The 13,066-nt window shown below is 39.2% G+C and overlaps 1 protein-coding gene across 1 annotated transcript; it reads left to right on the forward strand.

Moving 5' to 3' along the window:
* The first annotated feature begins 253 nt into the window (after positions 1-253).
* SYT4 (synaptotagmin 4) lies at positions 254-12,662 on the forward strand. The gene is made up of 4 exons (XM_063291143.1): positions 254-674; positions 3,805-4,619; positions 10,106-10,226; positions 12,087-12,662. Exons 1-4 carry the CDS (start codon positions 641-643, stop codon positions 12,392-12,394), a joined length of 1,278 nt encoding a protein of 425 aa, XP_063147213.1. The 5' UTR covers positions 254-640; the 3' UTR covers positions 12,395-12,662.
* The last annotated feature ends 404 nt before the right edge of the window (positions 12,663-13,066 follow it).

Here is a 13,066-nt window from a genome sequence, read left to right on the forward strand (position 1 = left end):
CGTCCTCACTTCCTGCATCTGAGACTACAGGATCGTCTCTGTCTCTGTCTCTCTGTCTCAATTCGGCCCCGTCTCCAACCTTTAAGAATGCCAGACTGTAGGTCGCAAAACGCTGGGAGGGTTGGCCCAAGAAATTAGCATTGCTATCTGCGCCCGGCTGAGAATGTGAGCTAATCTCCTGCAGCAGAGCCGTAAAAATAATTGATGAATGTGGGCTGGATTCTCAGGAGTGGGGAGAAAGGGGCGGGGGAGGAGGTACTGATTTCACTCCGGCAGCGTCAGAATTGCGTCAATTTGGGTTTCAACCACGTCTTCGGGCGCCGAGCTCGGTGAGTCAGAAGGCTCGAACCAGCGGACAAGGGCTCACGAATCACTGTGAAGGAGGGGAGAACCGAACGAGGCCTTCCCTCCCCTTCGTCTCTCCCCCACCCGCGATTCCTCTCTACCTCCTTCTCTTTCTAAAACCTTCCCGGTCTTTCGGGCTGGTGTCGGCGTCGTGTTGGAAAACAAGTCTCCCCCTGTTTGTGTGTGGGGTGCGCGTGCGTGGCGCGTTTTCGCCGCGAACCGCCGGAGAGAGGGAGAGAGGCAGAGGGGGAGAAAAGAATTTTCAGGACCTTGGACAGAGCACGCAGCAAACAACATGGCTCCGATTACAGCCAGCAGGGAAGAATTTGGTAAGTAGATTTTTTTAAAGAAAAAAAATGCAAAATGCAAATCAAGATTTGGTTAATTTTTCACCGGTCCTTCTGAGGCAAAGTATGTGACTCTGCCATTTTGGACTCCTTAGGGACTTTGGACACTGGAAGTGTAAGGCATGTTTCTACTTTGATCTAGGCAGCCTCTGTGCCTCTCCTTTCAAGAGCATCCATGGGATGACGGGTGGATTTGGCAAAAGTTTTTGTTTTTCTTCTTCTCTTCTACTGCTTTTAGATTTTCATATTATTTCTTCTCCATCCTTCTGTCTTCCCTCCCCGGTTGTTGTGGACAGACTATAAGGACCGTGCGAGGGGGTGAGGAAAGGGAAATGATGGATTTGCCTCACTTGTTGTTTTAAGGAAGCTGTGATCAAGAATGGGATGAGTCATTTCAAACCTGTATTCTACATGATCTCAGAAAAATTGCTATAATTGCTTCCGTTAGTACAAGGATAGCCACTAGACGCTCAAGTAGATTAGTCATCCATCTCAATGTTCATATATTTCTTTCTTTCTGTCTCTCCTCTTGGCATATGTCTGTTTGCCCCTTGTCATAAGTGTTATTCCTTGGATGATGCACAGAAAGTGATAGCTCATGTTTTTAACTCAGTGCAAGGTTTCAGAGAGAAACTTAAAGTGGTCTGGCTGCTGTGGCTATTACTTAACATCAAAACCTGTCAATTAAAACAAAACAGAACAAAACCCTTGCATTAATATTTCTCATCTGCTTAAAGGCTGAATAAATAAGCTGATTATCTTTTTGATCAAGAGATAAATGCATACACACACACACACACATGATTCTTTTTCAGCTATTTGAGCATGGGAGAGGTGAGTGAGTGAGCATTAACATTGTCCCATTTATTGTCTTTGCCATGTAATAGTCTCAGGGTACCACCAGTATTTATAGACAAAGTATTATGTTTTAAACTCCTGCTGGTTCCTTCTAGGACAATGGGATCATTCCTAAGCCACATATGCCATTTCTTTCACCCCCAGCTCAAGTTGTTCTTTTGGCTTTCAGTTGAAAATAAATCAGTTCAGTGTTGACTTATGTTTGCATGCAGAGAATGTTGAAGGGGTCTTTTCAAACAGATACTCTTGCAATCTTCCCTGTTCTTTTCTTCATAGCTAGTCGAGTCTCAATTCAGTATCTTATTCTCACACAGATGTTAGAATACCTAGGTGATCACAGGAAAACAGCATCAAAGCAGATGGTGATCCCACTGGTAGTTACTGTACAACACATTTAGTTAGGATTTCTTCTTGCCACCACCTCATAGGTGTTCCTAATTTCATTTGTGACAGCTTGCTCACCTCATAATTGACTTTGTGAAGATAATTAATATCTGTAACTTGCTCTCAGAAACAATCTGCTGAGTGCAAACATCTAAACAATTCTTGCAAACACTTCAGTTGACAATTAAAACCTGTTACCTGGAGTTAATACCCCAACTGGCCTCCCTTGTAAAGCATCTTATGGAACTGCCATTACCTCACTGTTGATAAGGCTTGTCTCAGCTGAAAGACACATAGTCCGTCAACCAGAAAAAAGGTGTCTGTGTGTGTGTGGGGGGGGGAGGGAGTTAGTGACATAGAAAGAGGGTACATGGAACTGACCCAGTAACCAATGTCTTATCCCAAGGCAAGATTTCCTGCAGACTAATATACAGCCCAGTTGTCTTCTCATAAATCAATCCTAATCAAAATGGCAAAGCCCTTCCCTCAAAAGAAAAGAAGCCCCCCCATGTCAGAGTGTGATGCCTCCAAAAATAGCAATTGTTCATGCTCAACCCTTTCAATGTTTGCTTAGGTGTAGGTCCATTCCTGTTCCCATAATTTCAACTTAGGGAACCGATAATTGCAACTCATTCAAAAGCAGAGTCTTTCTCTCCAATAATAATACTTCTGCTAAAGAACATATCCACTTATCCTTTCTAGAAAATCCCCCTGCCCCCCTCCCCCAGCAAGAAAGAAGATAGCACACTTTTCCTTGAATACCTGTTCTCTTGCATGAACAACACATTTATTTTCTGCATTAATATTTCATGAGTTCCCATTTTGCTAGGAGAATGTGGACTTTTGTTTTGATTGCTGTTACCAGTGTCTGGTGCTTAAACTTGCTCAGAAATGTTACTTATGGGCAGAATTGGATTTCCAATTAGTGGTGTTCATTTGGCCCTGTGCTGCTTACTCATGAAATGCTAATGATCTCCTCTGTGTCCCACTTTTATCCATACTCCAGATGTCATTGCAGCTTGCATGCTGTTTTCCCTATTGCTGTTTGGAATGTAGGCTGCTTTCTGTGAGTGATGTAGGAAAATTCACAGGGAATGGATTTAAGGGCTGTGCTTGGGAAAGTAGACTTCACTGAATCATTGTTCTTTAGGCACCTACCTTGCTGGATACTTCTGAAAATCCTAATTGATTTGTCCTGAAATTAGAAATGAAGAAACATAAAAAAGATATTAAAAAAAATAAGATAAGCATGTACATAATGGACAATGAAATAGTGGGAAAATAATTGTATATGTTCATATCTGTATCAATATTGATATCAATATCATTATGCCAGTTTGGTGGAAAGTCTCTCAGAAAAGTTTACATTTTGTTGTGCTCTAATCTCTTCTATAAAGGGTTCATATAAATATGCAGTTTACTGAACAGAAGGAAACAATGCAAAGACTAATATGGAAGTGGACATTATAAATGTGAATAGTTTCTTTCAAATACTTTTTTATCTGCCAAAAAAGGGAAATGTGAAGGATAGAAGAGGGAGCTAAACATGTTCTATACTTACTGAATTCATAACTTTATCTAGGGAAGCAACAAAATTGAACTGCGCCATGCTGCTTATTACAACCATGATTGCTAAACTCTATTTTTCTCAGTCATGCATGCATCTGGAGAAATATCTTCAGCCAGAGTTTTCTCCTACAGATTCATACCTGCAGGGGGCACAAAATGAATATGCTTTCTCTTGGATAGTATATTGTACAGTTGAATTGCTGTGCTCTACTATTTTGCCAGTTCTTGCTAAGTTAACTATCACTTGTGATCTCTCAAGCCCACTGCTCATACATTTGTTGCCATTTGCTTTGACTTGCAGATGAAATTCCAACAGTGGTTGGGATCTTCAGTGCCTTTGGGCTGGTCTTCACTGTCTCCCTCTTTGCTTGGATCTGCTGCCAACGCAAATCTTCTAAATCAAATAAGACTCCTCCGTATAAATTTGTTCATGTGCTGAAGGGTGTTGATATTTATCCTGAGAACCTCAACAGCAAGAAGAAGTTTGGTGCAGAGGACAAAGAGGAAGCCAAAAACAAGCCTATTATGCCAAAGAGCTCTCTACATCTTGACCTGGAGAAGCAAGATCTGAATGGCAACTTCCCCAAAACAACCCCTAAAATACCAAGTTCCTCAGATGTTGAGGGCTTTACTCCAAAGCTCTTTCCTGAGAGGGAAAAAGATTCAGTGTCCCCTGACAGCTTGAAGTCTACCACATCAATATCTTCTGAAGAAAAGCAAGACAAATTAGGGACTCTCTTCTTCTCCATTGAGTACAACTTTGAAAAGAAGGCTTTCATGGTGAACATCAAAGAAGCACGTGGCTTACCAGCCATGGATGAACAATCAATGACTTCTGATCCATACATCAAAATGACAATACTACCAGAGAAGAAACACAAGGTGAAAACTCGAGTATTGAGGAAAACCTTAGATCCAGCTTTTGATGAAACCTTCACCTTTTATGGGATCCCTTATACTCAAATTCAAGATCTGAGTCTCCACTTTATGATCCTGAGTTTTGACCGCTTCTCCCGAGATGACGTCATTGGAGAAGTCCTCTTTCCCTTATCAGGAATTGAGTTGTCTGAAGGAAGGATGCTGATGAACAAGGAAATCATCAAAAAAAATGTTAGGGTAATTGATCTTACTTATTCTTTCTTTTTTTCCTACCTTCTCAACATATAAGAGCATTTTGAAGAGACGAGCTGTAAAAATAACAATATAGTGTTGAATAAATGAATGAACAGATGTCCTGAACAGAAAAAAAGGATTTGTAAACCAATATTCTCTTTCCATTTATATCAGGCCAGGCAAGAAAGGGAATGATTTATAATGCAATAACTCCTAATACTGAATCTAAGTCTCACTTTCCCAATTCTTACTTAGCACTGGAGCACATGTTTTGGCATTTAAGATAACAACCCAATATATGCAACACACTTTCAAAGTTGTGTACAACATTGCAAAACATAATGGGATAAGCCATGTTCCAGAATACCAGAAGATGCCTTAAAATGAGCCAGACCACAGGTTGATGTAGCTTAGTTTTGGCAGCAGCTCTCCAAGGATTCTAGGGATCCAACCTGGTCCTTTTGAACTATTTATCTTCCCTGTAGCTAAAGCTTGGTCCTATGATCCTCTGTACTGACTAAGAGGAATAGATCTTGCAACAAGCAGGACTGGATATGGGAACTGGATCAGCACAATAACCCAGAGGACTTACTTTGTGTTATCAGCATCAGGGCACTGAACACAAGTGGGGCATCACAATCAGAGCAGCTCTCTTATGCTCTGATTGATTAGAGCATAGTGCCATAAGGCTGAACGGTTTAACAGCTATAGAAGTGGGCAGTTGTGAGCTCATGGATTTGACAGGATCAGCAATAATTCATATTTGTGACAGGATAAAGGAAATAGTCTAAATGTACCAACAGAGTTTTATGAGCCTTCTTAGTAAGACAAATTTATTTATTTATTTATTATTCAAATTTCTATCACCGCCCATCTCCCCCCAAAATGGGGGGACAAGTTTCACAGGAGGCAAGCAGAAGAACCTTTGGTTCCTTGTCAAGCATAGTGTAGCAAACAAAGCACAAGTTAACAGTGTATGAGCCTTCACAGGAACGAGAAATTAGACAACAATCCACAAGACTGCTGTGAACTGTTGATTCAGCTCTAATAGGAAGTACTCAAATCAGCTGCTGAAGGGGCAATTCCTCTCCTTTTTCCCACTGAAACAGTAATATTAGTATTTTATTTGCGATTAAAATTATTGGAAGAACTAATTATAGACACAGTCCAGGGAACAGGCTAGATGTATATCAAACAAAGTAGCATTAGAAATTGCAGAAATAGTCTGTGAGCTAAATTGTAATAGTGTCATCGCCCATACAGATGCCACATGAATCCAAAACACATTCAGGATAGGATGACTAGGAATCAAAGGACAGCCTAGATATGGTTAATAACACTTTTTTCTGTCTCAGATCATCTTACCTACCTTTCCTTTACTCCGTTGAGTTTCAAAGGAATATTTGCTAAGCAAACTCACTCCATCCTAGATCTATAATGAGAAAATCTGTAAGTGTTCAAAATGAAAGCACTGTACAGGTATAGAGAGTAAGGAAGATGACCTTAATGGAAATATGCAGGCAAAAAGGGCTGAAACATTTCTTTTCTTTTCTTTTTTTAAGTCCAGAGCAGTGAAATAATATTTGGAAGTGGCTCAGGCAGGTGCCTCCCTAATTAATTGGAGTATAAAAGGGGGGGGGGAGGTACAGCACACTCAGATTTGCAAGACTTGTTATTATAAAACTAAATAAATTGTAGTTTTAGCCTTCCTGTGGAGTTGATTTCCTGGTCTGGTCTACCTACCGGGGCTGACAACAGGTCACTCTGCAGTAGAGGCAAGAGTGCATACTAGTGGTTTGGAAAGTAAATCTATCTTTTAAAACAGGCTTTAACTAATCTCAACAGGTGATAGCATATGGCTTACCTTGTTTGAGTTCAGAAGATAAGCAGAGCTTGATGAGAGACCCCTATTAAATGCCGAGCTTGTAGGTTTGACTGAGATGTTGCGGGGGAGAACCTTTGGAAGAAGGCAATGAGAAACCACTCCCATAATGCTTTTAAGAAGTCATATCTATATCATGAGATAGATAGATAGATAGATAGATAGATAGATAGATAGATAGATAGATAGATTCAGCTATGCATATTGAAAAAGAGATGGGATTTCCATATATTATAAGCTCAATTTCTGAGTCACTCCTTGTAGAGCCAAATGGAACCCTTTACATACAAGAAGGAGAATAAGAACTTCTAAGGAAACTCTAAATTTACACTACATTCTAATAAAATAGCCCAGTATTTAATAGTTGCAGAAGGTTGGCTGGCTGTTGGAGTGGGTACGGTAGGAGAAAAGACCAAGCAGAAGGGGTGGGGAACAGAGTATTCTGGGAAGGATAGAAGAGGAACATTTGCTGGAAACCTGAATACCTCATCTGTTAGAACATTGCTTTATAATATGCTAAAATTGTATTGTGTACTTCTGTCCAGTACTGTCTGTGGGTCATGGAAGGTCAGAATGATAAAAGCATCATCACAGTGTTGCAACATAAGCCCCACCCTTTTTCTATGTGCATCATGACATGGTGTGGTGCTCCAAAGTTGCAATGCCCCAACAGCGAAATTCCATGGACACATCTGATATTGTTGTAATGATAAAAATATATTAAAAGTGACACCCAGTACACCTACAGCTTGCAGTGGTGCAACCCTTAGGATTTTATCTTGACTTACTTTTCTTTTCCCTAAATAGGTACATGGCAAAGTAAGAGTAATAGGCTTGTAAATTGCAATTGTGGTCAGTAATCTAGGCAGATCAATACACACATGGTGTAGCAGTCTGATGCCTGTTTATGCAGCTATATTTTCATCCTTTAATCATTCAATCCTAACTTCAAGGTATGAATTTCATCCTTTGAGAAGCATGGTATTTAAGATGATACTGATCAAAATGAAAGTAGCATCTCTAATGATTAATGAACGGTGGGTGATTATCAGCTGATACTGCTGTGACTGATGATTAATGGATATTCCTGTGTTTGAACATGCATATGGGAACACAGAACATTATTTTAAATGTGTTGGTCTAAATGATTAATGGGTTTCACTGCTTCTAAATCATTAACTACCCAATGTTGCATCCTTGAGAATTCCCAACCAATGTGGGGAAGGATTCTTTATATCTGGGCAGAAATATTTCAAAATCTGCTATTGGAGTCCAGTAAGTTCAGTTTCTGCTTAATCATCATTTGCACTAGTCTAAATGGGATGATTTCAGATATCTGGCACTCCAATAAAGTTCTCTGACAAAAATTAGTAATGATACATTGTGTTCATCAGTAGTGATACAGTGGCATAAATCCAACTAGTTCATCATTAACCAAATATTGGTCTATTAAGATATATTCTGCCTCCCAGTAAATCCAATGACAAAACATCTTTGATTTTAATTGGCTTTGAATATTGCCTGTTATCAATAGGATGCAATCCACAGTATCTGCCAACCCTCAAGTCATTTAGCTCAAGTTCCCAATAGTCCATTAAACATCAATTGGATGATCCAAATAAGTGGCTTTTATGATGCAGGCATTGGTCTTATCACCATCAGGAGTTCTGGCTCCAATCCTAAACACTTTCCTTGCCCCACTGACTTTAACAGGGTTTATGACCAAATCAATATCTTTGGTATCTGGTTGCAAATCAGCTTGGAAGTAACTTCAGCTTAAGTGGCAGCCCATTTCCTATTAAAATCCCAAATCTAATACATGTTTCAAAGCTCAGGCATCCAATATCACTACTTGAGGACCTGCCAGTATATTGACTTTGGGATAATTGCTTTCAAAAGATCAAGCATCAAATCAAATTGCTTCAATGTGTAGCAAACAATATTCCCATCTGTAGTGTTTTATGGCTTTTAATCCATTTTTGACCTGAAGAGCTGAAGCTTGTTTGGCTTACATTTCTCTGCTTATATATTATGTTCCCACAAGGTGACTATATTGTTTTCCGCAAAATTCGATTTGTATCTGATATTTTCTTTGGTCCATTGAAATGCTAATTCATCAGAGATTATTTGTGACAACATTTCAAGAGATTGGCCCAAGGTTTTGTTCTATATCTGAGGGTTTAAAAGCTATACATTTTTTCCCCCAAGGCACAGTATGATTTTGTCAATGTTTTGAATGAAGAATTTCAGGTAATATTTCCCTGTCTGATTTGGGGAGTTTCAGAATTATATCACAGTTAGGACAGTGAAGGGAGGTAAAGCTGGCTCAAATATGACAGATATGAATGAGTATTTGAACTTAATATACCACTGAGTATAAGTATTCTCTTTTGTATGATGTATCATAGCCATCTATGGGAATCTAAAGGGCCATATCTGGATTTTCTACCTGCCCAACATACAGATTCTTCCATACATATGTTCCTTTCCTTTCCCAAAAAAGTGACTCTTTAAAGGCAAGGTTATTCAACAACAGCATAATTTGAGGAATGGAAGAAGTACCAACTAGACAAGAAGACTAAGCAACCTTTGGTGTGCATGATGGAAGCAATTCTACATGCCTGTTAGTCTTAAATTTCCAGCTCTGGTATCATCTTTTAACTGGTTATGTCTATTGATTGCCTTGCCACCAACCACCAAAGGCATGCATGTAATAATGAACAAAATCCAAGTACAAATAACTATGACAGTAAAAACATTAGAGGCTTAAAATCCTCAAATGCATTTAGTGTAGCTGCCATTAAATGCTGTGAGTCTGCTATCCTGTTGATCAGAGCAGATGATTAAGTCAGATTTGCATCTGGAATGGGAGAAGGTGTTCTCATTCTTCATCTCAAGTGGAAAAAAAGCTTGGCTTTCATTAAAGAAGTTCCAATGGCAATTTCTCCCCATCATATTTCTCCAAGCCGCACAATCTTAGAAAGCATTTTTTTCTGAGAGCCAGCTCAGCTGTCATCTACCTGAGGAGTTCCCAGTTTGCTTCAGACACCTCCCTAAAATGAAATGAGGATTCGGTGTGACTTAGCAAGTTCTGTAAACCCAGCCATGATTGTTGAAAAACTTTGGGTTACGAAGGCATGACATGGCATGACATGTGAACCCAATCACTGTAGCTCATTCAACAAATTCTGATAAAAAACAGATGGAATTCAATCAGATCATCAGGAAGGAAGTACTAATGGGCCCAAATCATGTTTCAAAATAATTTCCAGATTTGACATAGATTCTCAGGTTTTCATGTGTTTTAACTAGTAATCCAAAGAGAGGTGACAGAAATACATGGAATAAATTGAGCCAGATTTACTGCAACTAACGTGTTCCTTTGGTTTAAAACAGATAAACAGATCTAGGTTTCTAGAGGTTTCTATAGCAGGAAGACAGACAGACAGATATAGATTCATCCATTTATTCATTCTCCAAACATGTGAAATTCTTTGTTGCTAGTGGTAAAGTTAGTTTACAAATCAGAATGCTGGAAATCTCTCTATCCCTGGATTTGAAACAGCTCTAAACATTATAGCTGAATCATCTCTCTCTAATTCTGCAGAAATCTTCTGGGCGTGGTGAGTTGCTGATCTCACTTTGTTATCAGTCGACAACAAATACTCTCACTGTGGTTGTTTTAAAGGCCAGGCATCTACCTAAAGCTGATGTTTCAGGATTATCAGGTAATTTGAAAAGGAGAATGCATGCAATGACATTTGTGGGTTTACAGTTGGCAAGGTTGGGAACTTAACAGGTTGAACCTAGAAGTTTACAAATTACTGAAAGGCAAATTATTTTCTGTAGGTTGTCCTTTTATAAAATTATTTCTTTCATGGCAGATCCATGAATTTCTTTTGGGTGGAGTTTTAAGCCTACCCTAACTTCCAGAGTGATAAATTCACACTAATAAAACAAGTCTCCTCCATAGTCACAGGAGGCTTCAGAAACTACAAAATATCCTATTTCAAATTCTAATATTAAGGGTGTGGTCAAGCAAGCCACAGAGGAACAATGATTAAAATACTTCCCCCCCCCCACCATTTTAGTCCACTTTTGTTTGTTTTGGCCATTTGCCATAATAATAGTGAATCATAATCACTTGTAGTAGAAATTAGATAAGGCAATGGTGCAGGAGAAAAAAAAAGATGGTGTAAGATAACACAACTTGCTCTCTAATTTGTAGTTACATGAAAAACTTAGATTTTACAACTGCCCAGAGTCTACTGGAGTTGAGTGGCCAATACATTTAAATAAATAAATAAAATTATCTCCTTTCAACACAGACATATAATTATGTTAGGGAACAGAGAACTTCGCATTGCTGCCAGTGTTAATGTTATTTATGATCAGGGACAAGGAAGAATTTTACACCTGCACACTAGAACCTGGGCTGAAAACCCAGTAGTTCACTGGAAGAGGTTCAGAGTTCACTCCTTTTTAGTAAGATTTGGACAATACTGGAATAAGAAGGGTGAGGCATTTTTATCTCTCCTTCCCTGATTTGGAAACATTTGGCAAATGTGAGTTTGTTTTGTTTTGTTCTTTTCTTTTAGCTTTTCCTACTAAGCTTATGGGTTGTCTTGGCCCAACGCCCTTAATGGGGTCAGATAAAGACCTAGCAGCTACATTTGTTGGTTTTAACATTTGTCATCTTCTTGGTGATTTAGCAAGTTGTCCCAACCCATTAAATGGGATAACTCAAAAACCAGGTTGAGTGTGACTGCAACAATAATTGGGGGGGGGGGCGGGGAGAGAGGAAAGAAGATAATTGTGGGGTGAATTATGAAAGCCATTCTACGTTATCTACTCCAGAGATGTTTGAGGAATAGTATGAAGACATGCCAGCTTTCATCAAAATTTATTGGACTGGAGCTGGATGGTCTACCTACCCATAGACTACACTTTAATTCTGAATTATCCTTCATAAATATAATGTAATATGCACAAGTGCATGCATCTTTGGTTCATATTTTTTCTATTTTAGCTTTGCCCATAACCTCCCATTTCCAGAATTATTAGCAATAACTATTCAGCCCCAGGAAATACGGCAGCTGCTATGTGCCCTTGGAGGTAGCCCTACTATTGAAGGGTATGCTTGATCATACAAAATATACTCTATAGCAGCCTTTCTCATTGCAGATTTTGTGGAACCTTAGGATTTGATGAGAAGTTGCCAGGGGTTCTGCAAGACTTTATGATTGCAACATCATTACCACCACCAGCACCACCAGCACTGATTTTTGAACATTGCATGCCATACAGTGCTAATTCTTGCAGCGGTGGGAATTTTTATGTACCATGACTTAGTTGTAGAAATAATAATATTTTATGCAGGGGTTCCCTGAGATCTGAAAATTATTTCAAGGGTCCTTCCAGGGTGAAAAGGTTGAGAAAGGCTGCTCTGTAGAATAACAGTACACCCCCCCCCTCTTTGTCTGAGTAATTGAGGAGAAGAAGACACTTGGAGTGAGCCTTCCAGTCACTGAATTTACCTTGTTTTTTTGCAGTCTAAGACAACTGTTGCATGTTACTTGTTTTTGCAGACCCCTATGTCAAAGTGAACCTTTACCATGCCAAGAAAAGAATTTCCAAAAAGAAAACACATGTCAAGAAGTGTACCCCCAATGCGGTGTTCAATGAACTCTTTGTCTTTGATATTCCCTGTGAGGGTCTGGAAGAGATCAGCATTGAATTCTTAGTACTGGATTCAGACAGGGGATCTCGGAATGAAATCATTGGCCGGTTAACCTTGGGGGCTTCTGCAGAAGGAACAGCTGGAGAACATTGGAAGGAAATCTGTGAATATCCTAGGAGACAGATTGCTAAATGGCACATGCTGTGTGATGGCTAATGAAGGGACAGGAGGTTGGGACTTTTCAAAGAGAAATCCCATAGGCAAGGATTCGTTTTCTTTCTTTGCAATGTATAATCACAGGCTTGTGCCCTTGGGGAGGGGGGGGGACTTTATTGTTATTGTTATTGTTGAGACTGAATTGAATTATCAAACCAGAAGGTAACTACATTTTGGTTGAGGCTCCCTTCTTTTTGCAAGACCAAACCTTCATCATTTATCAAAGGTCATATTCTGCAGGAGTGTACAAAACTATAGAGCCACAAAGTACTGTAAGCACAGATCAAAACTGCTTCTTTTTTTAAAATCTAATTTATTAGGAATCTTAGACCACTGTTGTCACCTAAATGACAGCCACCTCACTGATACACGTTGCATAGTCTAAAAACACTTGTGTTTCTGTAAACATGAAACAAATGAACGAAAAGGATTAAAATGGGATGTGATGCATGAGAGGGAAGGAAATTTGTCCTTCAGTCTGATATTTTTTTTCTTACAAACCCATTTTGCGTAAGGGTTAATTTATACTTTGAGTAATCCAAAGACTTGGGATTTTTTTTAACAACTTGCATTTCATATTATCAATCTAACTTGCTACTTTTTCAAACTGGGAGGTGACATATTTTGGATTGTATACAAAGGACCGAGTCCATTACTTGAGATAAGTGCATT

This window comes from Candoia aspera, chromosome 2 (assembly GCF_035149785.1).
Source record: "Candoia aspera isolate rCanAsp1 chromosome 2, rCanAsp1.hap2, whole genome shotgun sequence".
Classification (NCBI taxonomy): Eukaryota; Metazoa; Chordata; class Lepidosauria; order Squamata; family Boidae; genus Candoia; species Candoia aspera.